A 20,261-nucleotide genomic window follows, 5' to 3' on the forward strand; every position below is an offset into this window, starting at 1 on the left:
TATAATTTGAGTTGAATACTTCAAATGGCGCACGAGAATATGTTCAATGTCATTTTCTTGGTTACAGGAGAGACAATCAGTGTTATAATAAAGCCCAAATATATTCAGTAGAACTGCTATGATGATAATCTAGGTTATTAGTACGCCTTCTTGGATAGCTACAAGAAATGGCGATACTTATTAATTAACGGTGAAAGATTGGCGATTCGATGGCGAAAACCAAATAACAAACAAACAACCGAACAATGTTCATTAATTTTGTAAACTTGTATAAATAACGTAAACAGGTGCTGTTTTCTTTTCATAAAAACATATTCATAAAAAAAGAAATTTCATAAATTTCATTATAAATATTTCATAAATGCTTATAGGGTTGCAATGCCAATTTGGTTTTGGTGCAACATTTGGCAAGTTTTGGCTCTTTCACTGGTAACACCAAAATGGTAACAAACGACTTTATAGGGTGCAATTAAAACTGGCAGGATTATACATAGCGAAAAATTGGCACCTAAAATTCCAACTTTGGCGGACGAGATTATTCTTAAAGGTGGGTTTACACTCGGCCAGTAAGACAATACAGAAAGGGATTGATTTATGTTCGCCACAATTTCTTAAGACAGATTCAGACATTTCATGTTTGGCTATAAACTGCCCCTTTAGCGTCCCTGAATTTTTCTTTTGCACTGCGTATCGTATTAAAATGATGGATATTTACACAAAAAACATGGTAAAATTTTTTTAAAAAAAGGTCAACACACCAAAATTTTGAAAACTATAAAAAAATGACAAATAAAAAAAAACACAACCTCGTATGAGAAAGAATAAAGAGCAAAAAATGTCATAATTAATCTATGATAAGTAATCCATTTTTCACGCCAAAAAAAAAAAAAAAACCCGCAGAATTTCACAAACTCATGCACAGTAAAAAAGAAATACAATACAGTGGCATGTTGTTGTCCCATCGGGACAAGTACTTGCCATGAACCGAACAGCATTTTTCAGCCTTTCTACGCATGCGCTGCGTACTGGCCCCACCTTTAGTCTGGTTTTTATAACAGTGAAATATTCCGATGTTTAGCGGTATAATTATGCGTAATGAATCATTATTTTTGACCAACAGATTTATGTCCAGCTTGTTTTAATGTCATTGAACCTTGCTGTGCCATGGATTGCACAATCATTGCACGATTTGAGAAAGAAACGCACTGACTAGCAATTTTATATTTACCAACATTTAACTATCGGGGGAAGATCCAATTTCGTAGAATAATAAAATCAGAGGAATAAGCAAAATGATACCTTAACGTTGGCAGCATCGATGAAGGACTGCTTCTGAGCCACAGCTACCTCTCTCTGAGCTGTGATTCGAACACTCTCCCGCAAAGCCTCCTCTAATTCCTCTATCCTCTCTTGCTGCTGTAGCACTTGCTCCTGATGAGTAAAACGGGGGAGGGGAGGGAGGGAAGGCGGGAAAATAAAATCAAAATAAAAAGAACCAAAATAAATAAAATAAACAGAAAACGAACAGAAAAACAAACAGAAAATTTTGTATCTTTCCAAAACTAAACTCGTAACATTTTCACATTTCTTCTAAAAAAAACAGAAACAATAGCAAAATATGTATGATATATATATACATATATATCATCAACTTGAGGCTGATATGAAGTAAAATGAATATTTTTTTTTTATTTATGAAAATATATAAACATTAAAAGAAGCTAGAGAAGAAACCAGCAGCCCCAGATGGCTTAAGAAATAAATAAATAAAATAATCAAAAAGAGAGAAAGGAGAAAGAAGAAAGGGGGAAAAAATCACAATTACCAAAAATTAAGATACACAACAGTCACAAAAATGAATAAATGTGATTTTTTTTTATGAGAGATTATGCAAGAAATATAACACATCAATTTCTATCATTACAAAAATTCATCAATTGAATTTTTTATTATTTTGCGACAAATAATAAATAACAGTAATAATCCTATTTTTAATGATTCTGAGTTGAAATGTTTCTAGTCTAACAGATTGTTACGTTATCTTAGAGTTGAGATGTCTGCTTCCTTCTCCACTATTCCATCATTCTCGAGTTGAAGTGTTTCTGTGCTAACTTTGATCTGAGTTGTATTATTTTCCATCTTTCAGCTCAGTTGTAATGTGCTGAAGTGAACTGATGTGAGTGGGGGAGAGTAACATCGTCTTTATAGCAGTTAATGATACGTGGATAGGTTAAACTCTGAGGAAGGCAGTATGAGACGACGTAAAGCTCCGTTCCAAAGGCCCATTGCCTTTACGAATATAGTCATAAATTTGACCCACTATAGAACCACTCTCGCCTGTGGACATCGATCGGGAGCTTTTTGGAAATTGTCGGTAAAATGAACAGACATCAAAGAATCCCCAAGATGCGCATAGGCCGTAGGAATGGCGTTTAATTCGGAATTGCTAGAAGGGAAAATTGGTACTAACAACAAATTATAAATTTTATAAGAAGGAAGTGATAACTCAGAACCGCTGGAAGAGGTGAGAAGACAAATGACAATATATTACAGATTATTTTTCAATTCAGTTGTAATTTACCGATGTAAACAGAAGAGACTGGAAGCAGTGTCATCATCTTCATTGCAATTAATGATTCATGGCTAGGTTAAATTCAATAGAGGAGTAGGAGAAGAGAACTCAACCTGGAATCGCTAGAGGCAGTGTTTACTCATAATAATAAATTTCATAAATATGGAAAGAATTCACCCATAAGTTATTTCTCAAATATAAGCTTAAAATTTCTATAAATTATCCAGTTGAATTCTGAATGATGAAAAAGATGTTAAAATAAATTCTATGCATGATGCTAGCCTTTATTTTTTCTCATAAAATACATCATTCATAATAAAGGCATAAACATTGAATATAATCAACTATGCTTGCCTTTTTTACAATGTACAAATGCAGCGAAAAGATATTTTATGCACCAAGTTTCATTTTTCTGCTATGTATAAAATATCGTTTTCAATTTAATGATTGCTAGCATTAAAGTGCTTTTATCCCCTTGAGATAAATTGCTGAAGATTGAGATTTCCATTTTAGTCACGCAAATTAAACATTAACGATATGTTGCCAAAACGTAATTGGATTGTATAAATATTCAAAGAGTACAATATTAAACGAACAAGCAGTTTATCACCTTTTTGAAGGCCATATTTAAAAAAAAAAAAAAAAAAAAAAAAACCCTAATCACCTTTGAACTTTCTAATTTTTATTTCCATATGATAACAAATCACTAGTTTTTCAACAAACAAACGAAAAAAAACCCTTTTATATACAAATTCTTGTATAACGCCTTCATTCCGGGAATGTATATTATCTGCAGTTCGTAGAGAACGTGGAGGGGAGGGAGGCAATGAGAATACAGATGCCTAGAGTGCCATAGGGACAAACGTTTGCTCCTTTTTTGAAATGAAATATTGGGGAAAGAAAAAAGTAATGCTATGTCACGGGCGCCATTTGTTAAAGCACTGATGGAGAATAGGAGGGGAAAAGGAGGGCGAAAAATTCATATCATACTTGGGTGACATTTCACCTAGCTACACCAGTGATTATCTGAGTGCATTACTATTCCAAGTGTATTATGGATTTTATTCCGAATACTAATAATTAAAAAAAGGAAGAATCTTCATTAAATAGACACAAAAATTACTATGTTTTTCTTAATTATAAAATATATTTATTTTTTTAAGTAATTAATTTTTTTTTAAAGTTTTGATAATTTTGATAACGGATAATCACTTGATTTCGACTGAATCACGTGTTCTTCTAACTTTTTGTATTTAATATCCCAACGTAAACAAGACTCATGTATATGCTGATTTGATGCTACGTGTAATTGAGAATCGTGTAATTATAATCCTATGTATTATTTTAATAGATTTTATGCTTGTATCAAAACAATCTGCGAATAAATAATTGGTTAAGATATAGTCTGAGGCAATTGCATTATCTGCTTTTTTTATGGGCGAGCGGATGTTTATTTTCCAAATATGAAATACATCACTGGCATCTATATTTTAATTTTTTTCGCCTAGAAAGTACTGTAACCGTCTAAAACTTCAAATTCGAGATTATGATGAAAAATACATTTTTGATATTATGATAATTCGCCTGTCTATTCGTTTGTCTGTTTGTAAAAATAACTATAAAAACCTCTTTCTGCTATTTGGATGAAATTTGGTATATAGACTTTACACCACATTTGAAGATTTCTATCAAATTTTGGAAGAAATCGATTTACAGGAAGTATGTTTGTCCCAGCCGTCCGAATATAAGTGAATTCAATAATTAGAAAATGTAAAAAGCCAAATAAATACAATTCGATATACAGATAAGCATCTAAAAGTATATTCTTAACAAATTTTAATCCAAATCTGTCAAACCGTTGTTGACCGTTTCTCAGTCAGCATTTTTGCATGTAAGCATATACAATTACTTAAATAAATGAAATTTGGTAAGCAATTTTATGATTGCGATTGCAGTTCTATTCAAAATATTAGTTTTAATTGGTCGGAAAAAATGCATGTAAAATACAAATTTGATTTTCGTGTATTATTCATCGCATGTCTTAGATTGATCGCCAATTATCACCCGATAGATTCAGTAAAAATGCTTCTTAATTCGCGCCGGAGATCAATGTATTTTAACTATTGTTCACTAATAGATGCAAGACATTCGCTGTCTTATCCAAGGTTGGAAATTTTATGTGGGAAGAAGAGGATTGTTGTTAGAGAATAATAAATATTTTTGACGATTATAATTCTATGTACACTTTGTACACGAAAATGTAAGGAGGAAAAAATACTCCCAGGGAACTTAATACAGTTGTTATAAATTTCCAAGCATCATCCAATACCATTACTAATCATCAAATACAGTATCATTAATAATCACGCCATTACAAATGAGCAAAAAGAGTTGAAAAGCAGTACCTGCGCTTTAGCTGCTTCTTTAGTCGCTTCGGATTCTCTTCTCCTAGCTTCTTCTAACATCTGGGCATTTTTGTTTCTTTCAGCTTGTTGGCCCCGTTTTGCACCTTGTACTTTGGAATCTTTGTCCTTCATAGCCCTGGGCGGAAAAGATAAAACGAAATTAGAGAGTAAAACAAAATTGCACAATGACAATTATTTAAATGACGAACTGTTGAAATTCCTATCAAAATAATTGCATTCTTTTAACTGTATTCAAGTAGGTAAGTTATACATTTCTAGGAATAAAAGTAAACATTTCTTATAGGAGAAATTAAAAAGAAGAGAAAAATTTGAAAAAGAACTCTTACAAAAATAGATTATAATTTAGAAATGTAACCTTATTATTTAAAAATAAAAAAAAAAATACATAATTACATTTTGCAATTAAAAACTAAAAATGAAAAAAAATATTGTTATTATTTTATTACCTATCAATAACTGCTAAATTTATTAAAAAAAATAATAGAAATGAATGTGTACGTGTGTGTGTGCGTTGACACTTCACAAACCAGACCGTCAGAGCTACAGCTGCCAAACTTGGCACTTATATATCTTGGAGGGTGGGAATGTGCACCTCGGGGGGAGGATTTTTTTGAAATTTTAATTAGAATTTCGTCAATAAAAGAATAGAATAAGGACTTTTTTTTAAATATGTGTATTTTACAAGGGTAAAAAAAATGAAGTTACAAAACACAAAATTTATCATATGAACCACAAATTAACATTTTTAATAACTCCATAAGTCACGAGACTAGTCTCCATTAGAGTTTCATGTACACAATAAGCAGAGCATAGGTAAAACAGTTAAAGTAGTACATCTTCAATCCAAACTATGTAACTGAAATTAACGATAACCAGTTTCTCTGACGAACAAGTTGGTCGTCAAAGGCGACTGATTAAATAAAAATCACTGATTAATTTTTATATTAATAAAGATGTTCTATAATAAATTGATATTTCAAGTTATATGAAAGTGAATACAGGATTTATTATAAACATTGAAATAATATAAACATTCCAGGTACTGAATTAAAAAATATATATTTACAATCAGTTTGTGATGTTAACTGCGTTGAAGCCATCGTGCAAGTGTTCATCAGCTTATATATCAAGGCAATGGTACTACTATTGTTATGAAAAACAAAATTTTATTTTGATTACATCTAATTTGACCAGCAAACATTTAATCTCCTGAATATGCACTATTACATTCAACAAAATAAATCAGAATTATATTCAGTTCTAATACATTCTAATATTATTTAGTTGTAAGTATAAATTTTTCACGCACAATACCAAACTTTAATTATTAATTAAAAAATTATATAATCAATATATATAATCATACACCGCCATCTGTAATCCTGGGCTTAGTTAAAAATCTTTCCGCTCTTTTGGTCTGCGTTATTAACGGATACGAAATCCCTTCTATTTTGGCGTTTGGCAACAGGGGCAGTTTTTTTTTTTCAATGTTAACTTGACTAATTTATCGGTGTGATAATAAACCTAAGCATAAATTCATAGCAATCAGCTGGGGTCTGCAATTTTTATTATGTTATGCTAATTAATTCATTATATTTCCTTTTTATGAATCAAACTGAAGGTTACTGCTAGCAATTTTTTTAATAGAATTTTTACTTTCTCTTATGCATAATATAGAAAAATTATTTTAATCGTCAAAAAAATTCGAATTCGATATTTTGACGAATCTCCACATTTTACATCTTTCCGAATTCGAAAAACATATTTTTGGGAAATATCCATCTGACTGCGACAAATACAACTGAAAAATGCTTTGATCTAGATGGATGAAATTTGGTATACGGTTTTTACATCAATTTTGTAGATTTCTATCAAATTTTGAGCACAATCCACTGAGAAGAAGTTCGTCTGTTAGAATACAAAACGAAGTCCGAATACAAACAGTAACTACAAAACGAAGAGATCTAGATAGATAAAATTAGGTACACGGATTTAATATCTATAGATTTTTGTTTGAATTGGTCGGGAAAAATGAATCTACTGATGAAATTAAAATTTTGTTTGAATATTTCAGTTTTGTAGCAATCATGTTCAATAATTACACTCAAACAGAATTCTTGTGAAGGGATTTTGTACAAAATTTGACAGAAATTCATAAATTTCATGTAATGACCACATACCGAATTTCGTCCATCTAGGTCTAAAAGTTTTTGAGTTAACGAGTTCATAAAAAGACAGAACATAATTCCAGAACCATGTTTTTGGAAATTCAAGGCGGTCTGAAATTAAGGATTCCTCAAAATTTCTAGTTCATATTCAATGACGATTACAAACTCCCAATTTATATACTTTTTATATTAGAAAATTTTTAAAAAATGGATATTTTTCTTACAATTTTTCCTACAGCTTTTAAAATCAATTAAATAATATAAAAGATAAGACTAACAATTTTAGAAGATAGTTCAGATGGTTACAGCTTATAATCATATTGAGAATGTCGCGCGAGAAGCGATGTGGATTGCAGTGTGTGCCAATCTTTTTTAGCAATTGATTTGCAATCGTTTGTTCAATTTAATTTGACTACTCTTTTTAACAGTTGTTTTGCAACCGTTCGATTTTTTAAATTGATTAGTCTTTTTAGCAGTTGTTTTGCAATCGTTTGATCAATTTGATTTGACCCATTTTTGTAGCAGACTGCAGCAGACACAGAATTATTGACTCCCAAATTAACAACTTTGGCAATTTTTGTACGAAAGTATTCAGGATATGCTAAACAAAACTTCTATATTTTTTCCTTTTGTTTATAATTACTTTGAAATTTGATTTTTTAGACAAATGTTTTTGAATTCAATTCTCTTTATGGTGATTCCTAAAGGTAAATGCTTTGTTAGTTTAATAAACATTTTTTACTTATAAACTGCTTAAACAGAAATCAAACTAAAGTCAATAAAAACAACAATTTTGGAAGTTGAGGAGAACTCTCATAACTTTCATAGTTGAAATTACGTTACAAAACCAAATACAACCCAGGAATTTGCCATGAATTCATAATTCAAGCCCAAAACTAAAGATAATAAAACAATATCAAATGATTAAGTCCACTTACTCTTGCAGTTCTTTGATTTGTTCATTCAAAGTGAACTTTTCTTTTTCCACTACAGTCATCACGTCCAGTAAGCGATCCAGTTCGGCTTGCAAGCGTTGTGCATCTTCTTTCAACTTGTTGTTTTCTTGTTCCGCCTTCTCTTTCTCTTTCGATAACTCTTCGCATAGCTTTTCTAAGGCAGCTAACCGTTTCTGGTTCTCACCCTTCGCATCTGGCGCTGCCTGAAAGAGAACAGAAAGTTTTCAAATCCTGAAAACATAATAACTAAAATGCAGTTTTATAGATTAAGAAGGCACTTGTTGCTTCTATTTCTTGCTTTCATTTTAAAAAATGCAGTATTTGTTGGTTAAATTATTGACTGCCATGTTGAATTTCTTAAAATGTAATTTATATGAACCCGCCGGTCACCATTGATCCACTATGGCAGTCAAGGTGTTAAGAAGGTACTTGTTATTTCGACTTCTTTCCTTTATTAAAAAAATAAATCCTGAAATGAAGTGGAACTAGGGGACTATAAAATAAAGTTGACATAGAAGTATTTAAATCCCGCCAGAAAGATAGTTAATCTTTCTGGCGAAATGCAGCCAGATTTGTACACAAAGGAGCATGCAATTTTGATTTCCATCTAAAAATGACAGAGACGAATTTGTACACCAAATATAAGAAAAGTATCAACGCCTTTCCTAGTATAAGTAGTCGGGTCCGAGATTGTTTCATTTCATCCATTTAGTATAGTATTTAATATGCAGTAATACGGTTATACAATACTAACTACAAATATAGATGTTCACTCAGTCATAAGTCACAGTAAATAAATAAAAAACACGTGCATTTTCGCAAATTTACTGAAATAAAAAAATAACCTAAAATAAATAATACGCATGCAAATTAAGTAAAAAATGTGTTGGAATGTGAAATAAAATTGATCGAAAATAAGGGCCTCATAATATGCATTATCTAAGACCGAAGATACCTAAATTGATCTCTGGGGAAAATAGAGAAGAAAAGGCGTCTCCAAGAAACGATCTAAAGCTATTATTTAAGGAAAAAGTGAAAAGATTTTTATAATCGTATTCTGTGTCATTCGCTTAATGAGGGAATGTAGTACTAGGGTCCTTTTTTCGCCCTAATAACCATCAGCAGTTTAGAAAGTGTAAATGGCGATTGGGGTATGATGTTACCCATCCCTCCTTCGTCCCACCATATTCGACTTTAGGATGTGATATAAATGTTCTTATGTTATTCCCCACGTTCCTCCCCTCCTTTACAACTATCACCCCTCCCCCAAGTATCACCCTTTATTCGTTCCCATGCATTTCAATAAGATTGTAAAGATAAAAGGTAATAAGGTATAATTCGAATTCTTACTATCTGACGATGAATTCGCCATAAATTGAAAGAGTGTTTAGAGCTGTTTCCTATTTCGTATTTGGAAAGTCCCACAAAACAGTTAGCGCGCCTATCGAAATAATATATAAATATGGAAGCTGAAGAATTAAGCAATTAATCTCTATACTTAAAAGAAATTCAGAACTTGGCATTCATTTAATCCCTCCACTTTTTTATTTTTACCCTATATTTTCAAACCATGTCGCGTTAATTTCGCATGATTTCCAAACTATTATTAGTCAGTTAAATGTTTTCAAGATTTCATTTGTTAAAAATCAGAACTCAAGTAAATATATTCTTTTTCATGCAATAAATAAATAAATAAATATATTTTGAATTCCTTTTTTTAGAATAGCACCCTGTCGTTAATCGAGTTCGAAATTAAAAAAGATATTAAAAAATTCTCATTTAATCCCAATAAAATAAAAAAGATTTAAAAATCAGATATTGAATATAAAAATTCAAATTTCATTGAAATTATGAGGTAAAATTTTTAAAAACCATATGCTCGTCTCTTAGATAATGAACCGTAAGTCGGTTACTGAGTGAAAAAGATGAATAGAGACCCCCCGTCCCCCCCCCAAAAAAAAACCCCGAAGTAAAGATCATTTTAGAATTTAGTTGCATAGTAAAATAATATAAAATAATGAAATTTCACATAAAGCAATACCTGCTGTACTTGTGCTTCCATTTGTTTTATTTTATCCCTACACTTCTTCAACATTTTTTCCATATCTTCGATTCTTTTCTGTTTCTCTTCCACCTGTTTACGCAGTGCCTCCGATTCACCCTGCTTTACAGCAGCTGTATCGGCTCCTTGTAGCTACATAAAAAAATTGCAACAGTTCTTGAAACAATTCTTTTTAATTAAAGTACGAAAATATTTAGAATTTTCCAAATGTGTTAAGTAACTGTTTACAGGAAGTGACCTTTTATCTTTTATTTAACGAAATTACATGTTTGAATAAAGAAAACTAGAGTTGTGGAAGTAATTCTAATCTTATCCACTACTACTGGGGGAGAATCTCAGAAATGAGGACGAGAAGTTTCCGGTATGGTGATTGGTTCTCGCCACCGGGTGGAGGGTCGGATATCTCCTATCGATGACGGGACGAGCGTCCCACGGGAAGGGTTGTACTGTGGCCGGTGATGGCTTTTACGACTCAACCATAGGTCCCGTCAGTGTTGCTCTCGCTGCAGTCCGGTCAATTAGATAAATCCGTGTGCCATAATGGTGGGTCTGAGTAGTCGGTTAAGGTTATGCTTATCAGCTGCGACAAATAGTGGATTTCCAACTAGGGAGCTGTCTATGGCTGCAAGGTTGAGGGAGAAGAGAGCAAGCATGTCGATTGAAAAATGTTTTTAGTTTAATAGCCAAATAAGCACATTCGTAATAAACATATTTTCAACGAATTATAAAATATTAATATTTTGTCAAGTATAATTGGTCAGTTTCCTATCTGTTTATTACATTATTTAATTATTACCATATTTAAAGACGCCAAGTGTCTGCTTAAATAATAAAGTATTTAAAAATGCATAGTATTAATGAATATTTTCATTAAGTTACTAAAATAACAATAATAATTAGAACATATTAATATGTTAATTAATTTTTTTTAAATGTGCAAATTGATCAGTTTCTTAAAAGAGGGACCTCATAACATGACTGCCTAAGGTCGCAAAAATATCGAATTCCGCCACTATCTTGAGATTGATCACGTCATTCTAATGGGAATATACGAAATAAGGGGTTTTAATTTGAAAACTATAACAAACAGCAGAAAAAAAAAGCGAATTGCGTTAATTTAACTAAAATGTTGGTTTCATTAATTTCCATTCATTTTAAATAAGAAATGCATTTCAGATTTTCCAGCTACGCTATTGTTGTATGTAAAGGCTCATTTTATTTTACTCCTTGATGCTCATATTTACGCAATTGATCTTTCTTTTTTCTCACACAACGAGAATATATTTTAATGATTAAAATTGAGATTTTGACGAATCTCCGTGTTTCAGACTTCTTTCAGATTGAAAAACACGTTTTTAGAATTATATATGCCTGCCTGTGAGCCCGATAATTGAAGGGGGGGGGACCTGTTTGGGATAGAATAATGGAATCTGACAATTCCGAATTTTTATCACGATTAGGATGAAATCCTTTATAAGAAAATCTGTCAACCCTGTGAACACGATGAATCAAAAATGTAAAGAGCTATATGTATGAAATTTGCTAAACAGATTTATCATCAAAAATGTGGATGTGTATTTGGGCAAAATCTGCAAAGGTGGGGAATCATTTATTGGTTTGTATACTCGCTTGTATGTGAATCCAATAATTCAAAAAACGCAGCGACTTAGACGAATTCAATTTGGTTTGTGTCCAAAATTGAAGATGTGTATTACATTTTTGTTCCAGCTGATGGAAAGAAAAAGCCTTCCAAAATGCACACATAGTTTTCTTCCTTATATTATGAAGCACAAAATGCGATAGAATGCGTCACTACACTTGAAAGTAGTAGAAAAACACTCAAGCTTGCGCGCAGCCGTAACCTTCGAGGGTTTGCCGTCCTTTTTAATTATTAAAATATATTCTCTACAGTACTCCACCCTCCCATACGTTTGGGGAGGCAAAGGAGAATGGAAGAACAGAATAGAAACGTTTGTTAATCAACGTAAATCAGAATGTTGAAAAGTAAACAATCTCATTGGTTAAGATAAAATTTCAGACTTGCACGATTCTTTATTAAATGAGCAACGATCCATCTCGCAAGGTCAGTTTATGGTAGATAGACATTACTTACTCAACTCCAGTTTGCTTCGTTGGAACGCGCAACCATACTAATATTTCTTTAAATGTAAAATAAAGATATAAGAATATGTCCTGTATACATATAAATAATGCTACTATATAGTATTGTATACATATAAATATTGCTACTATATAGCAATGAATAAAAGAAATACAAAAAAGAATATGAAAACATTTACATGCAAAAGCTTTCATTTAAAATCTGAAAATAAATATTATTTTGAATAGTAATCAAAAACGCATGAAAAATCATAAAAAAAATCATTAAAAGCATCATTTTTAACAAGATACAACTAAAGGATAATTATAAAAAAATAATAACTCTGAGAATGACCAAAATAAATAATTAAAATAATAAGATTTTAACAAAGCAAAACCAATTGATCAAAATAATAATAAAGCATAATTGAGATAAATATCAAATAAAAACGCAAATAAAATTGCATCAAATCGCAAATAAAAACGCAAACCAAACAATAAATCGTTTTTTTTCACACAGCAAAACTGAACACTTACAATAACAAATCATGCTTCGAAGCATTAAAAACGACTCGGATAAATCATAAAAGTCATAATTTCGCACAGAATAAAATCTAATGCCTAAAATAAAAAAATCATAATTCAAATCGCAACTGAAAATGCAGTAAAAAATATCGTTTTCAACACAACAAAACAAAACAAATGGCTGCAACGTAAAAATGAAGCATGTAACCAAACTAAAAAGCCATTTCTTGAACTAAACTGCAGTGAAGTGGGCGAAGGAGAAACTAAAAAAGAACGGAGCATTTGGAATTGACTGACCTCTCTTCGTTCGATTTCTTGAACAAGCATTTCTAATTGCGATTGAAACCTTTCCCTTTCCACTCCAAACGCTTGAACTTCGGCCTGAGCTTTTTCTAACTGAGCTTTCATGCTCTCCGATTCTTGAACAATTTTTTGATTATCAGCTTTCTGCTTTTCAACCATCTTCTGCAACTTTGCAATTTCTTTTTCCATTTTTTCTTTTTCTGCACCAACATTCTTATCGACATTCTTCTGCGTTTTCTGCTGATCAGCTTTCAGTTGTTTGTTTTGCTCCCGAACCTTTTGTAATTCTATTTGACATTCCTCCAGTTCTTTTTGGAATGCTGCGATCGTATCACCGGATTTGGCCAGCTCGGATTTGAGTTCTTTGTTTTCGGCGTCACTGACCTGTATTCTTTTCTCTACTTTGCTAAACTCAGCTTCCATAGCCTTCTTAGCATTAGCCAGTTCGGTATTTGCTTTGTCTTTTTCTTTTTTAAGCTTCTCTATCTCTTTTTGGTCTTCACTCATTTGCTTTGTTAGGTTGTTAAGCGTCTCAGCATACTGGTTAACCTCAGTGCTTAATTTCTCATTTTCTATGAAAAGGCTTTCGATCTTTTCAACCAATTTTTGAGTTTCGCTTTCAGCACTTTTTTGAGATTTCGATTGTTCAGATTTTAACTTTTTATTAGCTTCTTTCAACTTTGTACATTCGTTTTGAGATGTGTCTAACTGTTTTTGAAGATCAGAAATAGTGCTATGTGCTTCTTTTAGCTCTTTTCGAACATCTTTCAACTCATCCTGGGCTTTGTATAGTTGCTCTTCGAATTTCTGGAACTCACTTTCGACGGTCTTCTGCGAATGCAGATGCTCAGATCGCAATTTTCGATTGTCTTCTCGCAGTTTCTTCAGTTCTTCCAAATACTTTTCGACCTCCTCCTGAAGATTGGAGACAGCTTCGTACGATTTTGCCAATTCGTTCTTTATTTCGCTGTTTTCGGAATTCTTGTTCTCGATGGTGTCTTTTAAGGTCTTGATTTCATTTTCCATATTTCTTTGCGCAGAGTGATGTGACTGCTTCAGATTCCTGTTCTCTTCTTTCGCAAAATCCAACTCGACAGCAACGTTCTCGATTTTCTTCTGCAAAGTTGACAGTTTTTCGTGATATTCGCTCAATTCAGATTTCAATTTTTGGTTTTCTGTTTTTTCGGTTTGTAATTCCGATTCTAGCCTCTGCACTTCAGTCTCAAGTGTTTTCTTATTCTTAGAATCCGACTTTAATTTCTTATTTTGATCTTTCAATTTCTGATAGTCCGCCTGAAGGGTTTCGAACTGCTTCTTAATATCTGATATCTCATCGTATGACTTTCGGAGCTCCATCTGTAGCTCTTTGTTTTCCAAAATCGAATTTTGCAGTTCTTCCTCTAATCTTTGAAGCTCAGAAGAAACAGTTTTTTGAGTATTTGTTTGTTGCTCCTCCAGTGTCTTGTTCCTTTCCTTAAGCTTCTGTAATTCTAAATTAGCCTCTTGCAACATTTTCTCCGATGTCGATAGTTTTTCTTTGACATCAGCCAGTTCTTTCTGCGCATCGCGATACATTTTTCCAGTTTCGGATACAGTTTTCTTTGAATTCTCCAATTCTTTCTGCGAATCAGCGAGAATTTTCTGATTTTTGTTTAAAGCTCCCAAAGCTTCATTCAGTTGTGTTTGTGTATCAATGTAAAGTTTCTGCGTCTGTTCAACAACTTGTTTGTATTCTACCACTTGACCTTGCAAATCTTTGTTGTTATTCTCCACTTTTTCAAATCTCTGCTGCAAGTCTTTCAATTCTTTTTCAAGAGATTTCATCTTTTCAGATGCTGACTTATGCTGATTCTCGATATCTTTGAGTCTCTTGTTTTCATTAGCCATATCATCCATTTTCCTGCGAATATCGGAAATTGTCTCTTGACAGTTGGAAAGCTCAGTGCGTAAGGCTTTATTTTCTTCATTGATGTCATATAAAGATTCCGTTTTCTCAAGTTCGCTTTTAAGTCTATTCTCTGCTTTTTCTAGTTCAAATGTCATCTTCTTCGTTTGCTCTTGTGCTTTGCTTAGCTCGTATTTTTCATCACTCAACTCTTTCTCAAGATGACTGATTTTTTCATTCAATCTCTTAATTTTTTCTTCCAACACTTCCTTCTCTGCCAAAGCTTCGTCCAGTTTTTTCTTAAGCTCACTTAATTTATCCTCATATTCTCTCGTCGATTTTTGAGAGTTCGTTCGCAGATTCCTGATCTCTTCTTCTTTTTTCCCCAACTGAGTGCTGAATGCTTTGATTTCCTTCTGCAGATTCGAAATGGCCTCATTGGATCGTTTCATTTCCCTTCGCATATCAGCATTTTCATCCTGTGCTGTTAGTAACATTTCTTTAAGTTGGTCTTTTTCGTCATCGAGCCTAGCGAATCTCTCCAGATCCTCTTTCAGTGTTTTGTTTAAAAGCTCAGCTCTGTTCTTTCTATCCAAAACGTCTTCATATTTCCTTTGAGTTGATGAAAGTGTATCTTGGAGCTTAGACAACTCAGATTTCAACGACTCATTATCTTGCGACAATTTTCTGAACTGGATATCGATTTTACTGTACTCATCAACTTTCTTTTCTGTTTTATCGAGATCTTTCTTGTATCTTTCATTTTTCTCTTGCAAAGATTTCACTTCGATATTTAAATCGTCTCTTTGCTTTTGGACATTAGATATAGTTTCGTATGTTTTGACGAGTTCCATTCGGAGTTCTTTATTTTCAGCCCCGGCGTTGTTTAGTTGCTCAGTCACTTTATTGATTTCTTCATCCATTTTTTCTTTCAATGTTTCCAGTTCGCTTCTCAGTTTGCGATTTTTCTCTTCGTAAGTCATGGAATCATTTTGGGAATCTTCCAACTGGAGTTTCAAATTGGAAACTTTCTCATACAAGGATGATATCTCTGCTTTCAGTTCTTTGTTTTCTGCATTTAAACTTTGAAGTTGGTCTTCTATCTTTTTCAGTTCCTTGTCTTTGTCTAGAGACTTGTCTAATTTTAATCTTAAAAGGCGATTACTTTCTTCAGATTTCTTCAACTCGGAATTGGCTTCATCCAATTGCTTTTGAATATTAGATACTTTTTCATATAGTTTCTTTGTCTCAGCTCTTATATCAGCATTTTCGGAATTTGCCTGATATAGCTTTTCTTCAATTTTAACTAACCGCGTTTGAGCTTTTTGACTTTTTTCTAGTTCTTGTTTCAGCTTCTTAGTTTCATCTTCCGCTTTAGCTAAATCAGACTGATATCTTTCTAACTGCTTTTGAATGGAAGAAACGGTTTCGTAGGATTTTGCCAGCTCCATCCTGAGCTCTTTCTTTTCAGACTGAGCATTCAGTAGTTCTTCTTCTACTTTTATCAATTCACTTTCAACTGTTCTTTGAGACTTAGCTTGGTCTGCCTTTAATTTTATGTTTTGATCTTCAACAACTTTCAATTCCCTTTCGAGATCATCTAATCTTCTTTGCAGATTCGACACCGTTTCATAGGTCTCAGCTAATTCCATCCGCAGTTCTCTGTTCTCGGCATTTGCACCGAAAAGTTGTTCTTCGATCTTTTCAAGCTCGCTTTCAGCTTTTTGTGTTTTAATTTGCTCACTTCTCAAAACTTTATTCTCTTCCATCAGTATTTTGATGTCTTTCTGCAAGTCATCCATTTGCTTCTGCAAAGTTGCCGCGTCTTCATACGATTTCGCCAATTCTACTCTCAAATCCCTTATTTCAGAATTAGCATTCAGGAGCTCTTCTTCGGTTTTGAGAAGTTCTGTTTCGAACGTTCGCTGTGAATTGGCTTCTGATTTCAATTTCCGATTGAGATCTTCAGCCCTCTTCAGATCGCTTTGTGAATCTTCCAGTTGCCTCTGAATGTTAGTTATTGTTTCCAGGGATTTTGAGAGTTCTCTGCGCAAGTCTTTGTTCTCTGCCAGAGCTTCTTCCAGCTGTTGTTCCAGTCTCTGCAATTCTCTTTTTAGTCTGCTTAATTCCATGTGAGAATAATCTAGCTCAACTCTAGATTTCTGCTGGTATTCTTCTGTCTTACCTCTCACGGAACGATGATGGTCCAGTTCTCCCATAGTTTCTTGCAACTTTGTTTCCAGCCTGTCTTTATCTTCGAGGTTTCTTCGCGCCTCTGCTTGAGATCTTTCGAGTTTGTCACGAATTCTATCTAGCTCTCTCTGTAATTTTTCCAATTCACCCTTGCTTGAAGTTTCGTCTTTGCGATGTCTCACCAACGACTGTTCAGACTCTTCAAGCTCTTGTTTCAACTTCGTAATTTCTATTTGAAGTTTGCTGTTCTCTGCAACACTTTTGTGTAATTCAGCTTCAGACTTGTGAAGCAATGCTCGAATCCGCTCTGTTTCCGCTTTGGCTCTCTGAAGATCACTATCTGAAGCTTGATGGGTGGATTGTAGACTATCAAGCTGAGCACGCAGTTGAGTGAGAGCAGACTGGTGATTCTTAGCTTCTGTTTCAAAAGCATCTCTTTCTTCTTTTGCTTTCTTAAAATCAGCCTGGATTCTGTCATATCTGTCCTTTACCTTTTCTAATTCAAATTTAACTTTTTCAACTTCTTGCTTTTGCCTGTCTTCCGATGTTGCATGTCTTTCTGCCTTTAATTCGGCAACTTCTAATTCATGTTTCATTCTTTCGATTTCCATGTGATGTTGATGTTTAAGATCTTGGAATTTCTTTAGCTCATCTTTGGAAAGTTCACACTTATTTTTAAGCTTATCTACTTCAATGTTCAGTTTTGAAATTTCTTCTAAGTGGTGATCTTTCTCTCTCTCTATTATATGCTTCTCATTAGCCAGTTTCTCCGTCTCAGTTTGAAGTTTCAGGCACTCGAGAGCAGATTTTTCCTTCTCTCTGTTGCTCTTCTCTAATTCAGTCTGCAATTTTTCGTGTTTCTCTTTGAATTTCTCGAGTTCTTCGCGCAAACTTTCGATCTCTGCCATAGCTTTTTCCTGAGTTGTATGATGTTTCAGCATCTGACTTTGGTACCTTTCGATTTCGGATTTAAGACTAGCATTTTCGGTAAACAGCCTGTCCTTTTCGGTATGAACCCGATTTAATTCCGATTGTAACCGTTCTACTTGTTCTTTGAACTTTTGTATTTCGCTTTGCGATTTGGACAATTGTTCTTGGGATTTCTCATGATTAGTCTGCGTTTTACCTACTTGTGCTTGAACGCGATTCAATTCATTCCTAAGACTTTCCATTTCGGAATGCATTTTATCCAACTGCGTTTGCGCTTTCCGTAACGCCTCTTGGGACTTATCGTATTGTTCTCGCATGACATTCAATTCCATCTGGCACCGTTCAAAATCTACTCGCAATTTTTCTTCGTTTTCCTTCGATATAGTGAGTTGTGCTGATGTTCTGGAATGCATCTCCCGAAGCTTTTCCAATTCATCTACAGCGGACTTATACTCTTCTTTAGTTTTCCCAGAAGAAAGTTGTAACTTTTCTAATTCCAAATTTGTTTTTTCCATATCTGTCTGCACCTGGTCTAATTTAGCCTGTAACTTATAAATTTCCGAATGAGACTTTTCTGATTTTTCCAATAGTTTTTCATATTCCCTCTTAGCCGAATCACGTTCTTCTTGCGCTTTCTGCAGTTGAGACTGTAACTTTTCAACGTTTTCCCTCATGGCTTTTGCCTCCTTTTGGGACGAATCGTAATCATTATAGTATTTTTCCAACTGGTTTTGAGTTTTTTCTAATCTGTCTTTAATAACATCGAATTCAGCTTGAGAATTTTCTTTTTCCTTCTGGGCTTTCGTCAGCTGGGTCTGCAACAGATCAGTCTTTTCTCGAAGTTTTTCCATCTCAGTACTCATCGCGTCTTTTTCCTTCTGAAGTCGTTGGAACGATGCCAATGTCTTCTCATATTTTTCCTGCGATTTTTCTGCTTCCAATTCGATCATTTCTTTCTCCTTTTGGAATTTCAAGGTACTCATCTGGGCTTGGCTCAGCTGGGTCTGCATGTTCTCCAGTTCGGACTGAGCTCGTTCTCTCTCCAGCTGCATTCGTCGTGCTTCCGCAGTAGCTTTATCCAGCTTCTCTTGGATGCGATCGGTTTCCAGTTGGGCTTTGTCGAGGGCTGCCTGCGTTTTCTCATGCTGACTCTGACTCTTAGTCAGCAGATTTTGTATACGATCCAGTTCAGCGCGCAACTTTTCTGCTTCTGCCAAAGCGGCGTCTCGCTCGCTCTGGGAGCGCGCTACTGTTGACTGTACTCGATCATACTCCTCCTGTATGCTCTCTTTGTCTGCCTGGGCATTCTCTAGTTTAGCTTTCAGACGATAAATCTCCCCCTGGGAACGTTCAATTTTCTCCTGCAGCTGCTCTACCTCCCCTCGCGCACGGTCCTGTTCAGCCTGATGCATTCGATATTCTGCTTGAACTCTGCGAAGCTCAGTTTGTGCTTTCTCCAGCCGATCTTGGAGTCGCTCGTAATCGTCCAACTGGTACATAGAGGACTTGCCGAACGTGGTCTGGGACCTGTCAAGATCGGATTTCAAACGTCCAGACTGCTCTCGCATTCTCTCATTTTCCAGGGCAAGTCTAGCAAACTCGCTGCGACTTCGGTCACTTTCACTTTGAAGCTTCATCATTTCAGATTGCATCTTTTCGAGTTCGGCCCTAGCCTGACCCAACTCGGATTGGGAATTCTCAAGTTTCACCTCGATCCTGTCTTTCTCGGCAGCAGCTTTTTCCAGTCTCACCTGTAGCTTCTCCATGTCGTTTTCCAGGGCGTGCATCTTCATCTTGTATTCGGCGATCTCCCGTTCGTGCAGCTCCCTCTCTTCGTTCCTCTCCTGCTCTGCCCGGTCCCGTTGCTCCCTCAGCTGCGATATTTGCTTGTCCTTGTCCCCTATCGCTTCTTCTAAACTTGAAAGTGCACCTTCAGAAGAGGAGTGATGGGCTTGCATTGCTGTCAGGCGCGCTCGAGCCATGTCCACCTGGTTGTCCTTTTCCTTCAAAAGGTCCTCAAGATTTTCAATCTGCAGAGAGATGAAAAGAATCTAAATTATGGTACCTATAAATAATACCAAATAAATCCATAAGATTTTCAATCTGCAGAGAAAGGAAAAGAATTTAAATTATGGTACCAA

At 34.3% G+C, this 20,261-nt stretch overlaps 1 protein-coding gene across 1 annotated transcript in view; it reads right to left on the bottom strand.

The window, feature by feature from the left end:
- LOC129969269 (golgin subfamily A member 4-like) overlaps positions 1-20,261 on the bottom strand; it is a 177,952-nt gene that overhangs the window by 11,795 nt on the left and 145,896 nt on the right. The window contains exons 8-13 of the mRNA XM_056083749.1: positions 18,943-20,150; positions 13,107-18,789; positions 10,164-10,316; positions 8,105-8,325; positions 4,978-5,113; positions 1,300-1,431 (exon numbers count right to left, since the gene is read on the bottom strand). Coding sequence (XP_055939724.1) covers positions 1,300-1,431; positions 4,978-5,113; positions 8,105-8,325; positions 10,164-10,316; positions 13,107-18,789; positions 18,943-20,150 — 7,533 coding nt within the window. The remainder of the gene's footprint in view (positions 1-1,299; positions 1,432-4,977; positions 5,114-8,104; positions 8,326-10,163; positions 10,317-13,106; positions 18,790-18,942; positions 20,151-20,261) is intronic.

The sequence above is a fragment of the Argiope bruennichi genome, chromosome 5 (assembly GCF_947563725.1).
Source record: "Argiope bruennichi chromosome 5, qqArgBrue1.1, whole genome shotgun sequence".
Taxonomy (NCBI): Eukaryota; Metazoa; Arthropoda; class Arachnida; order Araneae; family Araneidae; genus Argiope; species Argiope bruennichi.